This window comes from Cricetulus griseus (genome assembly GCF_003668045.3).
Source record: "Cricetulus griseus strain 17A/GY chromosome 1 unlocalized genomic scaffold, alternate assembly CriGri-PICRH-1.0 chr1_1, whole genome shotgun sequence".
Lineage (NCBI taxonomy): Eukaryota > Metazoa > Chordata > Mammalia > Rodentia > Cricetidae > Cricetulus > Cricetulus griseus.
Genome location: NW_023276807.1, coordinates 114,367,126 through 114,389,526, shown reverse-complemented (window position 1 = coordinate 114,389,526; position 22,401 = coordinate 114,367,126). Strand labels below are relative to the sequence as shown.

At 39.6% G+C, this 22,401-nt stretch overlaps 1 protein-coding gene across 1 annotated transcript in view; it reads left to right on the top strand.

The window, feature by feature from the left end:
- The window catches only part of Lcorl (ligand dependent nuclear receptor corepressor like), a 134,377-nt gene that overhangs the window by 31,303 nt on the left and 80,673 nt on the right, over positions 1-22,401 (top strand). Inside the window, 1 exon segment of the mRNA XM_027386978.2 lies at positions 19,637-19,702. Coding sequence (XP_027242779.1) covers positions 19,637-19,702 — 66 coding nt within the window.

Sequence of the window (22,401 nt, the reverse complement as noted above, 5' to 3'; positions counted from 1 at the left end):
CTATGGGCAAGCTTTCAAACACATGTGTCTATGGGGATCATTCTTATTCAAACCACCACACAAACAAAATTTAAGACCACATAAAAAAAATTATCCATTGTGACCAAGTTGGCTTCATCCCAGAGAAATACTGATGGTTCAACATATGTAAAACTGTAAACTTAATCTACTGCCTAAATAGAATAAATGACAGAAACCATATGATCATCTAATACAATATATAAAGACCTTTGGCAAAATCTAGCATCCCTTCATGATTAAAGACACAGAGTCATAGGGAGGCATACTGCAACATCATAAAGGCAAGTATACATCATCACAGTGAACATCACTGTAAACATGAAGAAATTCAAAGTATTTCTACTAAAAATCAGGAACAACACAAGGATGTTCACACTACTACTATTTACTAGAGTGCTTAAAGTCTGAACTAGAGCAGTGTTACAAGTGAGAAAGATTAAGGGACTATATAGAAAAGGAAAAAGTTTGACTCTGCTTCCATCAGCCACTGGATGAGGGCTCAAGGATGGCATAAAAAGTAGTCATCAATCTCATTTTAGGGGAAGGCATTTAGGTTATCCTCTCTACCATTGCCTGGATTGTCAGTTCGTGTCATCCTTGTAGATCTCTGGAAGTCTCCCTAGTGCCAGATCTCTTCTCGGGCCTATAATGCTCCCTCTAATATTGTATCTCTCATCCTGCTCTCCTCTATTCTTCCCCCAACTTAATATTTCTGCTCCTCCATTTCCTCCTCTCCTCTTCTCCTGCTCTCATTCTGGCAGCTCCCCCTCCCCTCATGCTCCCAATTAGCTCAGGAGTTCCTGCCCCTTCCCATTCCTGGGGTCCATGCATTTATCCCCTAGAATACTTCGTGTTTCCTAATTTCTTTGATGAAGAGGATTGTAGGCTGGTATTCCTTTGCTCTATGTATAAAATTCATATATGAGTGAGTACATACCACGTTTGTCTTTTTGTGACTGGGTTAACCAGGGTGGATGGGATGGGGGGTAGATCGGGGTGGTGTAGGAGGGGGGAGGGGAGGGAGAGGGAGAGGGAGAAGAAACTGACATGTGAAACAAGCTTGTTCCTAATTTGAACTAATGAAAAAAATAAATAAAATTTAAAAAAGAAAAGGAAAAAGTCAATATGCCTTTATTGCAGATGTTATGAATTATACATAAAAGATCCTAAAGTCTCCACCAGGAAATTTTTACAGCTGATAGATAAATTCAACAAAGTATTAGAAAACTAAATCAATCCACAAAAGTTTTCTTTCTTTAGATAAGTGACATACTGAGAACAGAATAAAAACAGTGCCATTCACAGTAACCTCAAAAAGTCATTAGAATCAGTCTAAGGAAGACTTGTATAATAAAAATTTTAAAGCATTGAAGAAAAAAATTGACGATAGAAGAAGACAGGAAGAAATTGAAGTAAATCAGAGATGGTAAGACCTCTCATACTTACTGTAGCGCTATATTATTTATGATTTATTAAAGCTTGACTGAAGATTCAGAAAAGCAAAGTCATCTACAACCCATAGATGCCAGTCACACACTTTTAATCCCAGCAGCCAGAAGCTAGGAGGTGGTGGTACATACCTTTAATCCTTGGACTCAGGATTAAGAGATAGATGGATCTCCGTGAGTTCAAGGCCACCCAGATCCACACAAGAGTGAATCAGTCTAAAAGAGAATTATAGCTCCCAACATTAGGGAAGTAAATAAGACAGAAGCAAGGTCTCAGAGGGGCATTCATTTTTCCAGCCACACTGAGGAGAGGCTGCAGTCTGAGGCTTGGTGAAGCTCATGGAGACAGGATCAACCCATTCAGCCTGAGCTAAAGTTGAGAGCTAGAGGCTGGCTGCTTTGCTTTTCTGATATTCAGCTTGAAGTTTGAATCCCAGTACCAGTCTCTGAGTCTTTCATTTATTCATGTTACAACTTACGAATTGGTAGTATTAATATTGTAAAGTGACCATTTTACCAAAAACTACCTACATAGTCAGTGCATTCTCTATCAAAATACCAACATGGGTCTTCTCAGAAATTGGAAATAACAATCTTAAGTTTCATATGTGAACATAAAAAGACCAGGATGACTAAAACAATCTTGAACAATAAAAGAACTGTTGGAGGTATCACTATTTCTGGTTTTAATTTATACTGCAGAGCTATTTAAAAATGGTACTGGCATAAAAACAGACACATTGGTCAATAGAACAAAATTGAAGACTCATACATAAGTCCCCATACCTGAAGACACCTGATTACAAAGAAGACAAAATTACACACTGAAGAAGAGGCAACATCTTCAACAAATAGTACTGGGCAAGCCGGAAAACTACATGTAGAAGAATGAAACTAAATCCATATTTCTTAATCTGAAAAAAACTCAATTCCAAATGTATCACTGACCTCTACATAAGGCCTGATGGCCTGAATCTAATAGAGAAAAACAGAGAATATGTTTAAACTTATAAGAACTGGAAAGGACTTTCTGAACCAGGGGCCCAGTAGCACAGGCATCAAACCAGTAACTGACAAATGGACATTAAACTTAAAAAGCCCCTTTACAGCACAGAACACCATCATACCAGTGAAGAAGCAGCCTACACAATGAGATTTTTTTTTTTTTTTACTAATTATACATCTAACATAAGCACCTAGGATATGCAGAGAAATATAAGAAACAACTAAATATCAAGAAAACATAATCCAAGTTAAGAAGGTACTGAACTAAACTGAGTTCTCAAAACACTGAAAAATACCTTTTAAAATGTTCAAACCTAAGTCATCAAAGATATGAGAATGAAAACTATTTTCATCTTACACCAGTTATAATGGGTTAAAGAGCTACATGTGAAAACCAAATTCACACAGGTACATAAAATGATATTTGATGTTCACAAATTTTCTTGTATAAAAAGAAAATCACAAAACATAGCAAAGCTTGATTATAACATACAACAAGTACAAAACATCTATATGAAGAATGCTTATGTTTCATAAAATTGATAATTATTACTTAGGACATATGAAACTATTTTGGAATTCTTAAAAGGCCCAAAACCTAATTATAATGTTTCAGAGAGAAAGTCTACATAAAGAATTATAAAAATATACTGCACCTTAGTGATAGGAACTTCAAATTAAAATGACAATTTTATAATTATATGTTTGAAAATGTTTTATATCAGCTTTTGATGATCATTTAATGAAAATAGGATGTGAGACTTAAATTGATTTAATTTCATATCTCAGAACCACCCAATTCTTCTTACAAATTTCTACTTAGAAGAAAACTATTATACATACTTGAACACAGCAAGGCATTTATGAAATAAGTGGAAGCTGGTTTGGCCCTCTAGCAAATTTGTACCTTGTGCCAATTAAAGAATTTCAAGCCATTATATTTAGTCTGAATCATGTACTGGTTTCCTTTTGCTTTTGTAACAAAGATCACAAGTTCTGTGGCTTAACACAGTTTATCTTAATCTTGTAATTCTAGTGGATAGCAGTCTGAAATAGTTGTCATTGTGCTTGCTGTAGGCTATGTTCATTTTCTGTATCTCTTTCATTATTTAGAGGTGACCAATAGTCAGTGATTTTGATCTCTTTTACATGGTAAGGAGCCAGCAGTAGCCGTTAATATCTTATTTCATACAATTTCATACTTAAGGATTAAGTATGAAGAACTATTAGAAAGCAAATATTTGAAAAGAAACAACATTTGCATGAATAAAATTACTCAATTTATGCTCATGGACCCCAGACTGATCGATGGGAAACCAGCATTGGACTGTTCCAGAACCCCTGAATGAGGAGGTCTTTTTTGAGGTTTAGAAATCTATGGGGCCACTGATAGTAGATCAGTATTTATCCCTAGTACACAAATGGACTTTGGGTGCCCTCTCCACATAGAGGGATACTCTCTCAGCCTAGACACACTGGAGAGGGTCTAGGCCCTGCTCCAAATGATATGACAGACTTTGAGGATCCCCCATGGAAGGCCTCACCCTCCCTGGGGAGCAGAAAGGTGTTGAGATAAGGAGTTGGTGGGGAGCAGGGGAGGAGGGGAGGGAGAGGGAACTGAGATTGACATGTAAAAGAAGCTTGTTTCTAATTTAAATAAAAAGAAAAAAAAACCATAAAGTTAGTTTTGGTCTCTGAATGTGGGTCCCAATTAGGAAGCCTGGGCAATCTATGGGACCTCTAACAGTGGAACTAGTATTTATTCCTAGTGGACAAATGGACTTTGGGAGCCCATTCCTTATGGACGGAAACTGTTTCAGCCCAGAAATATGGAGGAGGGGGCCTAAGCGCTCTCCCAAATGATGTGACAGACTTTGATGATACCCCATGGAAGGCCTCACTATCCTTGGGGACTGGGTAGGGGGTGGGTTGGGAGGGTTAGGTGGGGGGGCACTGGAGGATGGGAGGGAGAGGGAACAGGGTGGATTGATATGTAAAATCAGATCGTTTCTAAATAAAAATATTTTTAAAAATTACTCAACAAATCAGTAAGGATAAACTTCTTTTAAACAGTAAACTAGATTACACACATGCATTTCAAAATTATTTTTAACACTTTCTTATTGTATGTTTATGTGTTTGTGCATGTTAGGGTACCATGGTGCAAACACATGGAGGACTGAATAAAACAAAACAAAACAAAACAAAAAACTGGTGGGATTTGGTTCTTTGCTTTCACCGTGTGGGCTCCAGGGATACAATTCAGTATCCCAGGCTTAGCAGTATGGCAGACTTTCTTGGACCACCAGCCCCCAAATCATGACACGGAGACTTATGAATGCCCAGCCTTAGTTTATGTTTATTCTAGTAGCTCTTATAACTTACATTAGCCTGTTTCTCTTCATCTATGTTTTGCCTTGTTTTGGGGTATTTTGTTTTGTTTTTTCCCCTTGCATTCATTCTGTATGTTCTACTTTCCTGCTTCCTCCATGTCTGGCTTGCTTGAGGCTCCCTGACTGGCTGGCCCAGGGGTCTCCCTCTTTTTCTCCCCCCTTCTCTCTTGAGCCTACATTCCACCTCCTCATTCTTTCTGCGTGCCAACCCTGCCTATCCCTCTACTGCCTAGCTGTTCAACTTTTTACTAGATCAATCATGTGCTTTAGGCCAACTTAGTGAAACAGCAACACATCTTTATATAGTTAAACAAATGCAGTATGAGCAGATAACAGGTCTTTAGGTAGTTAAACAGTTATTCGGCAAAACAAACAAATGTAACACATCTTTAGATAAACAAATATTTTATTCCATAACAGAGCAGCAAATGCCTTTGACCTCTGAGCCGTCTCACAGGTCCTGGAGCATATATTTGCAGAAAATATGCAGGACATTTGAAAACAAGGGACAGGAAATAGTGGGACAGGACATGAATAAAAAAGTACAATGACCTATATAAGAAAAATGTCAAAATGAAACTTATTTTTATCTTTTTTTTATTTTAAAACAGTCTTTTCTCATTTTACATACCAATCCCAGTTTCCACTCCCTCCATTCCTCCTGCTTCCTCCATGTTTCCCTTACCCCACCCCCCCACCTCAGAAGGCAAAACTTCCCGTGGAGTCAACAAAGTCTGTCACATCACTTTGAGGCAGGAGCAAGATCCTCCACCCTATATCTAGGCTGAGCAAGGTATCCCTCCATAGGGAATGGGCTCCAAAAAGTCAGTTCAAGCATTAGAGATAAATCCTGATCATACTGCCCATAGTCCTACAGACTCCCCAAGCCACACAACTGTCACCCATATTCAGAGGGCCTAGTTCAGTCCTATGAAGGTTTCCCAGCTGTCAGTCCAGAGTCAGTGAACTCAGGTCAGGTTCAACTTGTTTCTGTGGGTTTCCCCAACATGGTCTTGACCCTATTGCTCATATTATCACTCCTCCCTCTCTTCAACTGGATCTCTGTCCAGTGCTTAGCTGTGGATCTCTGCATCTGCTTCCAGTTACTGGATGAAGCAGATCTTTTACACCACATGAAGGGTTGGTTTACAATCCTTGGAGTATTTCCAGGCATTTACCTGCTGTTTGCACTGGAGAAAGATCTAATTTCCTTGAACTTTAATGTCTTCATCTGTAAAATGAGGATGCTGTTATAAATAATGAGGGTATTCAGAACTTTAAAAGTAAAAGCACATTGCATATTTCCTGCAGAGCAAGCCCAAAGAGCTCACTTCTGTTTTATGTATCACTGAAATCCTCGAAGACATAGCTCACTCCCAGAGAAACAATGTGCCATCACCCTTCATGGTCCATTTTTGCTTGTAAATATCTGCTAAATATTCATAAGAGCATTTAAACATTTTAATCTGTGTGACCTACTCAGATTATTTAAGTCAAGAGATATTAAGAAATACAATGTAAGATGAGAGATAGAATGCCCTGGAGTCAGTGAGCTTCCACTAGATCAGGTTAGCAGCTTCTGTGAGTTTCCCCAAAATGGTCTTGACCCCTTTGCTCATAAGATCACTCCTCCTTCTCTTTGACTGGACTCTGGGAACTTGGCCCAGTGCTTAGCTGTGGATCTTTGCAACTGCTTCCATCAGTTGCTGGACAAAGGTTCTATTATGATAATTGAGGTAGTCATCAATCTTTTACAGGTGAAGGCCAGTTCAGGCCCTCTCTCCACTAATGCTTAGGATCTTAGTTGGGGTCATCCTTGTAGATTCCTGGGAATTTCTCTAGTGCCAGATTTCTCTGTAGCCCCATAAAGGCTCCCTCTATCAAGATATCTTTCCTTACCCTCCCTCTCTATCTTTTCCCCAACTCGACCATCCTGTTCCCCCACCTCTTTCACCCTCCTTTCTCCCCCACCCCCACACTCCCAATATACTCAAGAGATCTTGTCTTTTCCCCTTCCCAGAGGGTCCACCTATCTCTCTCTTAGGGTTCTCCTTGTTACCTAGCTTCTTTGGGTTCATAGACTATAGGCTATTTATCCTTTGATTTATGTATGATATCTACTTATGAATGAGTATATATTTTATTTGTCTTTCTGGGTGTGGGTTACCTCACTCAGGATGGTTTTTTCTAGTTGTATCTATTTGCCTGAAAGATGTAGTTGGTTTTGTTTGTTTTTTTATCACTGAGTAAATGTGTAAATGTACCACATTTTCTTTATCCATTCTTCATTTGAGGGGATCTAGGTTGCTCCCAGATTCTGGCTATTAGGAATAATGCTGCTATGAACACAGTTGAACAAATGTCCTTTTGGTATGAGTGTGTATCCTTTGGGTATATGCCTAAGAGTGCTGTTGCTGGGGCTTGAGGTAAATGGATTCTGGGTTTTCTGAGAAATCACCATATTGATTTCTAAAGTGGCTGTACAAGTTTGCACTCCCACCAGCAATGGAGGAGTGTTCTCCTTACTCTACATCCTCTCCAACATATAACTATCATGGGTGTTTTTTGATTTTAGCCATTCTGACTAGTATCTCAGAGTTGTTTTGATTTGCATTTCCCTGATGGCTAAAGATGTTGAACAATTTCTTAAGTGTCTTTTAGCCATTTGAGATTCTTTTGTTGAGAATTCTCTGTTTAGATCTGTACCCATTTTTGAATTGGATGTTTTTGGTATTTTGATGTGTAGTTTCTTGAGTTCTTTATATATATTGAAAATCAGTCCTGTGTCCAATGTGGGGTTGGTGAAAATCTTTTCCCATTCTGTAGGCTGCCATTTTCTCTTATTGGCTGTGTTCTTTGTACTTCAAAAGCTTCTCAGTTTCAAGAGGTCCCATTTGTTAATTGTTGCTCTCAGTGTCTGTAGTACTGGTGTTATATTTAGGAAGTGGTCTCCCTTCGCACCCAGGGCACCCATTCCCGCCCACTGTTTCAGATGATTCATGGCTTGAGTGATCCATGCAGACAGTCCTGCAACCAAGATGTCGACTCTGGTGGAATTCACGTGCACTATGGAGAGTCTCAGCTCCTGCATCAGCTTGTCAAAATCCCCAGACCAGTTGCCTAGAAGATACTGTGAAGGTTGTTTAGACATGTTTGCTGCTAAGGAATAATTCTGATAGGAAACAGCTGTTACACACAAACCAGGCATACTCTATTCACATCCCAACTGTGCCAATTGCCATAAAGTATCCAATTGTTCCTGTACTAGATCAATGCGTGATTCAAAACCATAATGCCACCTTTCAATTGAGCATTAAGGGCAGATTGGATATCCAACGCAGTGGCCACATTACAAACACAAAGGGAGGCCAGACACACAGGAGTAGGAGCAAAGGATATATTCCTACCAGGAGCTAACAAACTAACTGTACTTTCAAAGATCTGAGAGGTATTCCAATGAAAAGAGGCATTTAATCCCTTCCTCTCCAAGGTATTTACCAAATCTCCATATTCTAAGTGCAGCAATTTCAACTCCTTACTCGTTAACAGAATGTCATCCATATAGTGGACACATCTCACAGCAGGGTATTTCTCTCTAATAGGAGCAATAGCATGACACACAAAAAGCTGACACATAGTGGGGCTATTGGCCATACCCTGGGGTAAAACCACCCACTCATATAATGGTATGGAGACTAGAAGGTAAAGTAAAAGCAAATCTAACACTATGCTGCACACACCACAAATCAGGTTCTTCATGATTGGGTAGGGCTGACAGCAATGGTAAACCATGCTGCACAGGCCCCATGACTTGCATCTATTTATTTCCTTCAGCTGTTCTAACGTCTCCTGCCCCTGTTCTACAGCCTTTCGGCATCTTTGATCCTCTAGACAGCTGTGAACCATTTTCCAAATAGGCCACGTCCCTGGCTTCAGCGTTCCCTGTGCCCAGGCAAAATCTAGATCTTTTCCAAGCTTGTCCCAGCAACTGGTGGTTAAATTACCGGAATCAGCAAACCAGGGGGCTACCACATCAACCTCTTGGATAAATCTCTCTAAAGTACTTTTCTTTAATTTTAATCCCTTAGACCGTAACAGCTCTTGAAGAGCAATGAAAATTGGTTGCGATGTTGTAGTTCCCATACTTTCACTTTTGGTTACTTCTGCTTTGTCCGAATCCCGGAACTTTGTTGCTCCTCACCGGAGACCTTATTGCCTCTTTACCGAGGTCCTTAACTTGGTCCCAACTTACCTGGGACTTACCAGTCGACTGCCCTGACTGCAGGAAGTTCTGAGCCGTTCACCCTCGGAGGTTCCCCGTACAGGCCACCACTCATCGTGCCTATCTCGACCAGCAAGAAGGACACGACCACGACTCTTCTTCTTTATTCAGGAACCTTGTACATTAGCCTCCGCTCAGCTTCCCCCTTAGCTTCTCCATCTGCTTCTTCTCTCTGCTTCTTCTATATCTCCCAGCCCCCTGGCAAGCCCTTAAAAGCAAGCTCATTCCCCAATTAGCTCACGCCACCTGGCGATCCCTGATAGGTCACAGCTGGAGGAGGCACACCAAATTCACTAAGCGCTTCCAAATAAGGCTTGTTTACAGCTAAGCTCCGTCTCCCTGGCATCCAGCCAGGTGCCATCTTGGGGCTATGGCTCCCCACAGTCTCCTACGCCCATGCATTCAAGGCTACATTTCATAAGAGGTTCTGTGTGGTTGAATTTATATTGACGTCTTTGATCCATTTAGATTTGAGTTTTATGCATGGGATGGATATCAATCTATTTGCATTCTATAATGAAACTTATTTCCTTGCATGCTATCTTCAAAATTCCAATTAAAAGAACAAAAGAAAATCATGATTATGGGTCATGGACCCTGAGAGACAGAAACTAGTTGCAAACTCTTGGATTACCTCAGGTTTGTACCACAAACCTTTTCAGATTGTACCACAGATAGCGTAGGCCTTCAAAGAATTCAGCAATCTTCCTGATTTGAGAAGACTCATACCAGTGGTCAAAGGATCAACGGAACAAAGTTAGCTCTTTGAAAAAATGAGTAAGATTGATAAACTCTTAGCAAACTAGCCCATAATGGAGAAAGAAGACCTCAATTAGTAAAACAGGGGATTTTAGAAAAGTCTAATTAGAAAAATTGGGTTCCAGCAGATTGGAATATCTACAGTAAGTGGATAAATTACTAGACATGTGAGTTCTAAAAATGAAGCCATCAGGATAAATTCAATCTAAGCAGATTTACAAAGAGCAGTGATAGTAAAGTACTAATATAGTCTGCCAACATAGATAAACCCCAGAGCTGGATGGTTTTATTGCTGAATTCTGTTAGACCTTGTGGTGACTAATACTGTCAGCTTCAAAGAATCTGGAAGTCCTAAAAGATACGCCTGTGAGAATATTTGTGAGGTATTGTCTAGATTCCGTTAAATGGGGTGGGAAGACCCATTATAATTGCCAGACTAAGCAAAAGGAAGGGGGAGGTAGAAATCATTTCTCTCTGCCTCCTAACAGCAGATGTGTTGTACTAACTTTCTCAAATTCCTCTGCCATGATTTCCCCACCATGAGGGACTGTATTTACCCTAGATCTATGAATGAAAACAAACCCTTCCTTAAGTTACTTTTGTCAGTGTGTTTTATCATAGCCACAGGAAAAGTAGAAAGGGAAACCTCAAAGTCCACCCCCTGACACACTCCTGCCTCAGTGGCCTTCCTTAGCCCATCCTTCCATAGTCTAGTGCCTTTTGCCGATGTTTGTCCTTTCTCATTAGCATTAAGAAAGTTTAGTGTTTATTAAAGCATTATGTAACCTATGTTTGGGGGTTTTCGTTCCTCCAGCCTGTTTATGGAGCATTTTTTTTCAGTGTTCGATTAGATCTCTCTACCACTGCTTGTTCTGTGGGATTGTGTGGTATACCAGTTTCATGCTTTATGTTATAATATTTGAAAAAACTGTTACAATGTAGTGGAGACATATGCTGGAGCATTGTCAGTTTTTATTTGTGCAGGTAAACCCATAACATCCATCACCTCTAACAGGTGTGTTATAACAGAATCAGCCTTTTCAGAGCTAAGAGCAATACCCCATTGAAACACTGTAAATGTGTCTATATTATGATATACATATTTTAAATTTCCAAATTCTGGAAAGTGAAAGACATCCATCTGTCAAACCTCATTTTTCCGAATGCCCTTAGGATTACAGCCTGCTGGCAATCGAGCTTGATTATAGAAGGAGCAGGTAGGACACTTACTCACTATCTGCTTGGCTTGTTGCCAAGTGATGGAGAAATCCTTTTTTTAAACCTTTGCTAGTAACAGGGGTGTTTCTTATGAAATTCTGAGACTTCTAGCACACTTCCTATTAATAAATGATCAATCTCATCATTGCCTTGCGCCAGTGGGCCTGGCAGACCTGTATGGGATCCGATGTGTTACATATATGGGATGGGTTTTGTTCCTGATTGTTTCCTGTAATAGTATAAACAATGAAGTTAATTCTGTATTGTCAGGAATGAATTCTGCAGTCTTGATGTGTAAAATGACTCTCTCTGCATATTGAGAATCAGTAACTATATTGAGAGGCTCAGTAAAATCCATAAGTACCATAAGAATTGCGTATAATTCTGCATTCTGTACAGAGTTATACAGACTTTGAAATACTTTACTTATCTCTCCTGATTTATAACCTGCCTTACCTGATTTGTTGGCATCAGTGTAGAAGGTAAGAACTCCAGAAATAGGAGTTTTTCTTACAATACGTGGAAGGATCCAGATTGTCTTTTCTATAATTTAATTCTGTGAGTTTTGGGATAATTGTTGCTAATTGTTCCCAAAAAGTCAGTAAAAGCTATCTGCCAGTATTTATTGTCCTTCCATAAAGAGGAAATTTCCTCATTAGTTAAAGGTACTATAATTTCTGCTGGGTCTTTTCCAGTCAGTTGACAAAGTCTTAATTTGCCCTTTAGAATTAAATCAGAAATCTTTTCTATGTGTGTCTTTAGCTTTTTATTCTGTTTATGTGGCAGTAATATCCATTCTTATATAATATCTTCCCTCTGTATCAGAATCCCTGAAGGTTATTCTCTGGATGGTAAAATAACCAGAATACAGTCTAAATTAGGGTCCACATGGTCTACATGTGCGTCCAGTATTCTGCTTTCCACCCATTGTAATTCTTTTTCCACTTCAGTGGATAATATTCGTGGACTGTTTAAGTCCTTGTCCCCGTTAAGGGCCATTTTTAAATGCTTTATGTCATGTCCTTGCACTCCAATTATTGTCTGTAGTTGAGAAATTTCCCCTAGCAATTTCTGAAAACTATTAAGAGTTTGATAATGATCTCTTCTAATTTGTACTTTTTGAGGCCTGATTCTTTGTAAGTCTATCTTGTAACCTAAATAATTAAGAGAATCTCCACTTTGTATCTTTTCTGGTGCAATCTGTAATCCCCAATAAGGTAGAACTTCATTCACTGTTTCAAACATCTATTCTAATGTTTCCTGCTTAGAAAATGACAATAAAATATCATCCATATAATGATAAAGTATGGATTGTGGAAATTTTTTATGAATTATCTCCAAAGGTTTTTGTACAAATAGCTGGCACAAGGTAGGACTATTTAACATTCCTTGTGGCAAAACCTTCCACTGAAATCTCTTAACTGGCTGTGAATTATTAGGAGTCGGTACAGTAAACGAAAATTTTCCCCTATCATTTTCTTGTAATGGTATAGTGAAAAAACAATCTTTCAGATCAATGACTATAATAGGCCATCCTTTAGGAATCAAGGAAGGCAAAGGCATTCCAGGCTGTAGAGAGCCCATTGGCTGAATTATTTTATTGATGGCTCTTAGGTCTGTCAGCATTCTCCACTTACCTGACTTCTTTTTTATAACAAATACAGGAGAATTCCAAGGGCTGGTATATCCTTCTATATGCCCAGCCTCTAGCTGTTCCTGCACTAACTTTTCTAGAGCCTCTAGCTTCTGAGATGCCATGGGCCATTGTCCTACCCAGATAGGTTCATCAGTAAGCCACTTTAAGGGTAGAGCTTTTGTTTCCTCTGAAGGTTTATCATTTGTACTTTGTTTATGTACAGCTTGAATGGTTGGTATCTTTTTATAGTCCTTACTACATTTTGTCTACCATCTAGAGGTTGTATATGATTTGCATCTTATACTGGAGGAATGTTAATCTGGGTATTCCATTACTGTAAAAAATCATGACCCCAGAGATTTATTGCTGTGTCTGCTACATATGGTTTTAACCTTCCTCTCTGTCCTTCCAGTCCAATGTAGACAACCCACCTAACACTCTGGCATACTCTAGATAAAGTTCCAATCCCTAAAAATTGAATATTCACCTCTCTTAGAGGTCATCTCTGAGGCCAGGACTTTTGGGTTATAATAGTCACATCTGCCCCAGTGTCCACCCTACCGGTAATAATTTTATTATTTGTTCTTACTTTTAACTGGGGCCTCTGATCATTTATAGATACCAAGTTTTCCTGACTGGCTTTTATATCCTGCATCCAAGTTGCCAAGTTGTCCTTTTCCCTGTTTCTCAGGCCTCTGGTTAGAGATATCACATGAATTATAAGACTGACTGCTAACACGATATATAGATATGTAACTGGCAAATCGTAAACCTCCTCTAACATTGAATTCATGTAAGAAGCAAGAATGTTCCCAATTGTTTACAACATCAAATTTTCTTGTCTGCCATAATTGATTTTACCTGTTGGCTTCCACTCCAGACGCAGTAACTGTGTTTGACCAGCAGGTGGCACAGGTGGCCGGTTGTGGTGGCACTCTGTTCAGCTGCAGATGGTTTGTGTTGATCTGAGTAGTACCTGAAAAATATCTGAATGCTTTCCGGCCCGAGTTAAAAAAGGGATGAGTTTTGCTGGGCAGTGGCAGTGGTGGCAGGATGGGCGGGCGGGGGTTGGGAAAAAACCTGCAGAAGGTACCTGGCAGAAACGGAGGCTGCAGCAGCAGTGGGGCTTCCCTGATTCTTGTGGGAACATCGGGTTTGAAGACCTGTAGAAAAGGGAACTCTTGGCAGAACCAAAGGAACTAAGGGGACCAATCAGGGGAAGGGGACTCGCAGGGGCAGTCCAGGCAGGTGACCTGTGGAAGTGTTCCGATCAGGAAAAAGGCCAAGTGGCATGGGGTCCTGACACCAGTTATTGCTGAACACAATATCAAGTCAGATTTAGATTGATAACAGTTTATTAAGAAATAGTACTCACCCAAGTCTGATTAGCCAGGCAGCAAGGAGTGAGAGCAGGGGCACGAGTGCACGCCTCTAACTTCTTAAACCTTTCTCGAGTCACTCTGACCACACCCAAGTGGCATGGTCAGTGACATCTGTGTCCAGCCCCAAGCGGGCATGGTCAGCATTACCTCTAAACAGGATTCCCCTACACTTCTTTGTGTTCCTCTTCTCACACTGTACATTTTATATTTTTCTTTGTCCAGCTTTCTTCTTTTCATTATAAATCTACGTAAGAATGATTACTAATAACCACATGACAGAGTCAATACTAGGCTGTCCTGAAATCTACACTGCTAATGCTCCTAATCCAATTAATCCAGTAACCCAACTCTTCAGTTTAGCTTCAGACAGGTTTTTAGGGCAAGGGCTTAGCTCTTCTTTGAATTTCTGGTAGAATCCTGCACTGAATCCATCTGGGCCTGGGCTTTGGTTGGTTGGAAGACTATTAATAACTGTTTCTATTTCCTTAGGGGTTATGGATGTATTTAAGTTGTTTTTCTGTTCTTGATTTAATTTTGGCATGTGGTACTTATCTAGAAAATTGTTCATCTCATTAAAGTTTTCTGATTTTGTGGAGTACAGGTTTTTGAAGTATGACCTGATGATTCTCTGGATTTCTTCAGTGTCTGTTGTTATGTCTCCCTTTTCGTTTCTGATTTTGTTAATTTGGATATTCTCTCTCTGCCTTTTGGTTAGTTTGGATAAAGGTTTGTGTATTTTGTTGAATTTTTCAAAGAACCAACTCTTTGTCTCATTGAAAATCTAGATTTTTTAGTAAGACAAAGTAAAATGGAGGCTATTAGTGGATAATGGTCATAGGCATAGGGAATGTAAGGGCAAGATTGGGTAGTTTGAGATGAAAGTACAATGCTTCACATACAAGTATGTCATGAGGAAACTTATACAACTACTGTGTCATAATAAAGGAAAATAACTATGCACTATAAAAATTATTGTGCTATCTGGGATTGGGAATGCGGAGGAACATAGATGAAAACAATGTGAAACAAATAAGGAGGAATATGTAAACCAATTAAAAAAAAAACATGCTTTTCTTTTTGGAAGGGGAGTACCATGTCACACATGTGGAGGTCTGAAAACAACTTGTGGGAGTCAATTCTCTCCACCATGTTGGTTCTGGGGATCAACTTCAGGTAATTAGTCTTAGCTTCAAGTTCCCTTACCCACTGAGCCATCTTACTGTCCCTATATACTTTTAATATCTGCATTGGCATTCTACTTTTTGTGTTTGTGTGTTCACACCTTTGTGAGTGAAGGCCCAAGTTGCTGTCCATCTTTACTAGGTGTGGTTTCTTATTGAACCTGGGTCTTCCCCAATTTTTTTAATAACTTTTGTTTATTTGCCTAGATATTTTGGATGCCGTAGTGTTACTATAAATCTTTCTGCCAAAGCCACACAAGCCCTACCACCACGTCGGCGCTGTCCGCCAGCTGCCCACCTGAGTTAGGGCCCAAATTAATACACAGAGAGACTTGTATTAGGTACAGTGCTGCTTGGCCAATGACTAGGATTCTCATCTGCTAGCTCAGTCTTAATTGTCATAAATCTATATATTTTATAAGACTTATCTTATCGGACACCTTATTGGCATCCCTCCTTGCCTGTAGATCACATTGCTCCACTGGAGGAAGAGCGGAGGAGAAAAAGGGGACACTTTCGGTTTCCTTCGCTTAAATATGAGTCTCCTTGCTATGTCACTTCCTGCCTGGATCACCACTTCTCTACTACATTTCCCAGAATCCTCTTTGACTCCTAGTCCTGTCTAACTTGCTGTCTCATTGGCCAAACAGTATTTTATTCAATAATCAGTAAGATAAACATACAAAGAAGTACATTCCCCATCACCATAGTAAGTAATTTTTTCATATGGTAGATATATTTTATCTTCCTTTTTTAAAAAATAAATATATTAAACTGAAAGCTATAATGTATATGCAGAGGACCTGGCATAAACCCATTTCAGCAGTGTGCTTGCTTCTTCTGTCTCTGTGAGTTCATATGACCTTAACTTAGTTTAGAAAATCTTGTTCTCCTGGTGTCCCCCATCCCCTTTGCCTGTTACAGTCTTTCTGTCTTCTGTTTCACAGGCTTCCCTGAACTGTGTGTGTGTGTGTGTGTGTGTGTGTGTGTGTGTGTGTGTGTGTGTGTGGGGGGGGTGTTGATGGAGACGTGTGTTCCAAGGTGACCCTTCCCTCAGTGTCTGTCTGTCGGTCTTTTTATTTGTTCCCATTTGATTCTGGAGGTAGGTTCTCTGATGATAGCTGAATAAGGCACCAATCTGTGAGTATAACAGAATATTATTAGAAGTCAATTTATCTCTCTTTTTTTTTTCTTTTCTTTTTAACAGTAGTATTTGGATTTACCATGGGTCTCTGGGCTATGTAGTCTATGGTACCAGGTCACCCAAAGAGTGTCAGGTCTGGGTTTCCATCTTATGGAGTGGTCCTTAAGTCAAATTGGACATTGGTTATTCCTTCAAGCTGTGTACGACCATTAGCCTAGCATATTTTGTAGGCTGGACAGATTGTAGATCAACAATGGCTAGATTGTTGTTTATGTTTCTCCTTTAGTAGCCTGCAGAGTTCCTTCCCATACCAAAGACAGTAGAACATAGGGGTGAAGGTTTTATGTAGGGACCAGCTTGACCTTTCCATGTTCAGTGAGTTTGTGACTGTTGTCTTCAGCATTGGGACCTTGCTGTCAGTTTGTGGAGAGAAACCTATTCTCTTGGCCACAACCTGGATTGTTTGGTTATTTACATGAGACTCCTTTGGCCAACAACTCAGTTGGATCTAACCTAGTCCTGGTACTGGAAGCCCCATTTGGTGACAAGAGATGGCCAGTTGGGACTTGGTCTCTCTCATTATTTGGAGATTTTATTAGGATTGCCTTCCTACATTTTAGTTAGTTTCCAATGCCCTAGGTTTCTATACCATCCCTCAAATTCCCGTCAACTCTAGCTCATTCTCTCCAAATCCCCATTCTCAACCAGACTCCTCTCCCTTCCTGATTCTCCTGTTCCATTTCCCGTTGTTCCCAGTGTAATAATATGTCTTACGGGAGACCTTGGTAGCTGGTGGGATAAACACACAGGCTAGGCAGAGGTTACTTGGAAAGCTTTACTGGGGGAAGGGAAGTGGGGGGTAGAGAGAAAGAGAGACACAGAAAGAGATAGAAACAAAGATACAGGAAGAGAGACAGAGTGGGTGGTGGGTGGAGTTTATCTTAAAAGGACCTTCACACCTGTGGCAGAGCCAGGGTACTGCTTGCCATGTACAGAGGTGGCACACTTTGCCAGGTCCCAAGGACGGGGAGGGGGTGGGGGTGGAGGTGGGTTGGCAGGCTTGTCTGGATTACAACACCCAGTCCATCCATAAAGTCTATTCTGTTCCCCTCTACCAGGGATATCTATGTGTCCCCTCTGCAGAGCCACCTCTCCAGACTTTATTATGCTCCCTTTCTTATCCACTAATTTCTGCTCTGCTTTTATATCTTCTGTCCTCTATTTCTTAGGTTTTGTTGCAATTTGATTAGCACACTAACATTCATTTGCAACATAGACCCTTAAATCTATAAATTTCTAGGTACTACTTTAAAGTTGTACCTAGAACTTTGTGTAAATTTTCTTAGTCAAAATAATTACTGACTTTTAGAATACCTGTTTTAGATCTATGGGACATTAAGAAGCCTATCAATTTCCAACCACTTAAGAATAGTTCTCTCTCTTTAAAACTGGTTAGAAACTTCACTGCATTTAGTAAAAGGAAATGTTCAATCTGATTCCAATCCTTTGAACTTGACTGGCATTTGTTTTTATATAAATATTTTCAAAATACTTGAAAGGAATATATTAAATCCAGGGTTCTGTGTTTGTCCAGTGCATTAACATTGTCATTTTAACTATTAGACATCCTGGCTTCTTTTTATATTGGCTTAGGGAACTCTCAGTAGAAAGTTCTCCTCCCATCTGTGACTCCTTCATCAATGGGAAGTTGGCAAGACATGAATCACTTCCTGCTAAATTGGCTTAAGTCCAGTAGATAGCTGTTGGTTGCCCCAAGGTGTGCCACTATTGCACCATTGTGGATAGCTTGCTGATCCAGTCAGTATTGTGATTTGTAGGCCTTACACCTGGGTAGAACTACTGACTGACTGTTCTCTCCCTTGGCAGTTTGCATAGCACCTTGTGATACTATAAGAGTTGATCTTTAGGGAGAAGGCATTCAGATCAGTTCCAGCTTAATTCCTAGAAAATCCTTTGTCTGAAATATGTGGTTTCTTGAGCTATAGTGCTTTATCTTAAAGTTCTGGGAGGCAACTACAAGCCTTGGAAGTCTGTTGGACTCCCCTGATCAGCAGTTCAAAAGGTTCCCCTGCTTAAAACCAAGGTTTTTGCTAGTCTATGGCTCTTGCTGGAGCATTATCATTCCTAGGGGCATATAACTTTATTTAACTTATTTATATATTTATACACATACACACATATATATTCGTAGGTAAACATACCTTCCTTGTGTCTTTTTCAGTCATCTTTGATGTTCATCTTTCCTTGATGTCTTTGGTATTCTTTATCCCTCCTTCTCTGTCCAGCAGTGTTTCCCTTTCCATCACCTTTCCCAGATAAAATCCCTCCTCCATATATTTCCCTTTCCCCCTTTATAGCATAGTTTCCTACTATGTCCATTTTTGTGGCTCTTCCCACACCCATCCCCTTGCACCTGGTCCCATTTTACTTTCCTGCTTTCAGCGATATGGTTTCCCCAGACTATACATTCACATCTAAATATTTAAGCTAGGATCCAAAAATAAGAGAGAACATGCAATATTTGTCTTTCTTGGTCTGAGTCATCTCATTTGATATGTTCTAGCTCCATGATTGAGTTACCTGCAAAATACATGATTGAATTTTTCTTTACAGATGACAAGTATTCCATAGTGTATCCATACCACATTTTCATTATCCATTTGTTACTGTAGGACATTTAGGTGATTCCATTTCTTTGATGTTGTGAATAGAGTAGCAATGAACATAGCTAAGTATGTGTGGAGTATGATGTCAGGTTCTTTGGGAATATGCCACAGAATATTATACCTGGGTCATATGGTTTACTTTTCCTACTTTGAGAATTCTCCACACTGATTTCCTCAGTGGTTACATAATTTTGCAATCCTGCCAACAGTGAATGACTATTACCCTTTTCCCCATTTCTCATCAGTATTCTTTCTCAAGTATTAGATTATACTGGACAGTACTTTAGCTTGGGTTAATATATGCATTTGAGTATTCTAATTACCTTACGATCTTAATTTGACAGTCACTATATAATTAGTATACTAGCTAGTTCAATTTGATAAATTATTTGCAGATTGACATCGAATTTACAGTTTTTGATGATTAAAAACTAAAGCTTTTCCAGGAGCTAATACACTTTTCTCTCTTTGAAAACACAGGTTTTGAGAGTATTTTAGAAGGGCTTTATGGACCACGGCTACGAAGAGACCTCAGTTTATTTGAAGGTAACTAACTTTTTTTTTTTTTTACAACCTCCTACCCTGTTTAACAAAGTTGTTCTAGCAAAACTATATATTAAACATAAATTTATGATCACTTTTAATTTAACAATTTTAAAAATAATCTAGACATTCTTTGTTATATATTGCATTACATGATATGTATTATAATTTTTTGAAAGGCACAGTGGCTTCAAATAGAGAATGAATATTTTCAGCTCAGTAATATAATTCATTTTATGTATCTATTTTTTCATAAATTGCATATCCTGACCTATTCTTAAATCAGATTTAAATTAAAAATTATGCAAATATCAAATCAAACTAATCAAATTGAGAAACTTAGTTAAACTATGAAAAAAATTAGCTAAAAAGTTGCTACTCCAATTTTTATTTTAACTTTTTAAAAGTTTTCATACAAGTTTACATTGTATGTTCAACACATTTCCTACCCCTCTACCACCTATCCTCCATCTCATTCTCTCCTTACTCCTATTAGTCCCCTTTGTTCCCCTAGACAGTTTTACTTCATACATTATTTTATCTATATAAATTCTAGGAACTACATGCAATTTTGTGTTTCTGAAACTGGCTGAATTTACTCAAGATGATTAACTCTGATACCCTTCTTTTTTTTTCTGCAAATGAGCTAATTTTGTTCTTTATGACTGAAAAGAATCCGTGTGTGTGTGTGTGTGTGTGTGTGTGTGTGTGTGTGTGTGTGTGTGTGTGTGTGTATCTCACACTTTATTTCTTCCTCTGTTATTGGACACCTAGGTTGGTTCTGTGACTCAAGCTGTTGTGGATAGTGCTGCAGTAACTATTGGTCTACAAGTATCTCTATGATATGTTGACGTTTTTTGGTTTTGTTTTTTGACAAATATTTTTTTTCTGTTAAATATCTGAGAATTATCTGAGTCATAAGGTAGAGTGAATTTTATTTTGAGAAACAGCCATATTGATTTGCATAATATTTGGATTTTTTTGCATTCCCACCAGCAGTGTTCTATCCATATCCACACCATTATTGGTTTTTACTTGTTTGTGTCTTAGGGTTTCTGTTGCTAAGGTGAAACACCACAACCAAAAAGCAAGTTGGGGAGGAAAAGTTTTATTTAGCTTATGCTTAAGCATTGTTGTTCATCAATGAAGGAAGTTAGGACAGGAACCCAAACAGGGCAGGATCCCAGAGGCCGGAGCTGATGCAGAGGCCATGGGCTGTTTACTGGCTCCCTTCTCATGCTCAGCCTACTTTCTTTCTTTTTTTTTTTTAATTTAAATTAGAAACAAGCTTGTTTTACATGTCAATCCCAGTTCCTTCTCCCTCTCCTCCTCCCCTCCTGACCCCCCCTCACTGACTCCCCATCCTATCCTCTTTCTGCTCCCCAGTGAGGGTGAGGCATTCCATGGGGGATCTTCAAAGTCTGTCACATCATTTGGAGCAGGGCCTGGGCCCTGCCTCATGTGTCTAGGCTGAGAGAGTATCTCTCTATGTGGAACGGGCTCCCAAAGTCTATTCGTGTACCAGGGATAAATACTTATCCACTACCAGAGGCCCCATAGATTGCCCAGACCTCCAAACTGACATCCACGTTAAGGGGTCTGGATCAATCCTATGCTGGTTTCCCAGCTATCAGTCTGGGGTCCATGACCTTTGTTCAGGTCAGCTGTTTCTGTAGGTTTCTCTAGCCTGGTCTTGACCCCTTTGCTCATCATTTCTCCTTCTCTGCAACTGGATTCCAGGAGTTCAGTTCAGTGTTTAGCTTCGGTGTCTGCTTCTGCTTCCATCAGCTACTAGATGAAGGCTCTAGAATGGCATATAAGTTAGTCATCAATCTCATTATCACAGAAGGGCATTTAAGGTAGCCTCTCCACTATTGTTTAGATTGTTAGTTGGTATCATCCTTGTAGATCTCTGGAAATTTCCCTAGTGCCAGATTTCTCTTTAAACCTATAATGGCTCCTTCTGTTATGGCATCTCTTTTATTGCTCTCCTTTATTCTTCCCCTGTTTCAATCTTCCTGCTCCCTCATGTCCTCCTCTCCCCTCCTCTTGTCTCCTTCTCTTTCTTCTAACTCCCTCTCCCCTCCCCGAATGCTCTCAGTTAGCTCAGGAGATCTTGTCCCTTTCCCCTTCTCCAGGGGACCATGTATGTCTCTCTTAGGGTACTCCTTGTTTCCTAGTTTCTCTGGTGGTATGGATTGTAGGCTGGTAATCCTTTGCTCTATGTCTAAAATCTATATATGGGTGAGTACATACAATGTTTATCTTTTTGTGACGGGGTTACCTCACTCAGGATGTCAGCCTGCTTTCTTATAGAACCTAGGATCACCAGTCCATGGATGGTACCACCCACCATGGGTTGGGCCTTCCCCCACTGATTACTAATTGAGATCTGGCCTTAAAGCATGGAGGCATTTCCTCAACTGAGGTTCCTGCTTCTCTGATGACTCTAGCTTGTGTCAAGTTGACACAGACTGAACCAGTACAATTTGTTTGTTGTTGTTGTTGTTTGAGATTTATTTTCATTATTTTTAATTATGTATACGTGTATCTGTGAGTGTGTCTACATGTGAGTACAGATGCCCTCGAAGGCCAGAGGCATTGAGGAGATGGAGTTACAGGTGGTTGTGAGCCTCCTGACAAGAGTGATAAGAACCAAACTCAGGTCCTCTCAAAGAGCAGCAAGTGTTCTTGACTGTGGA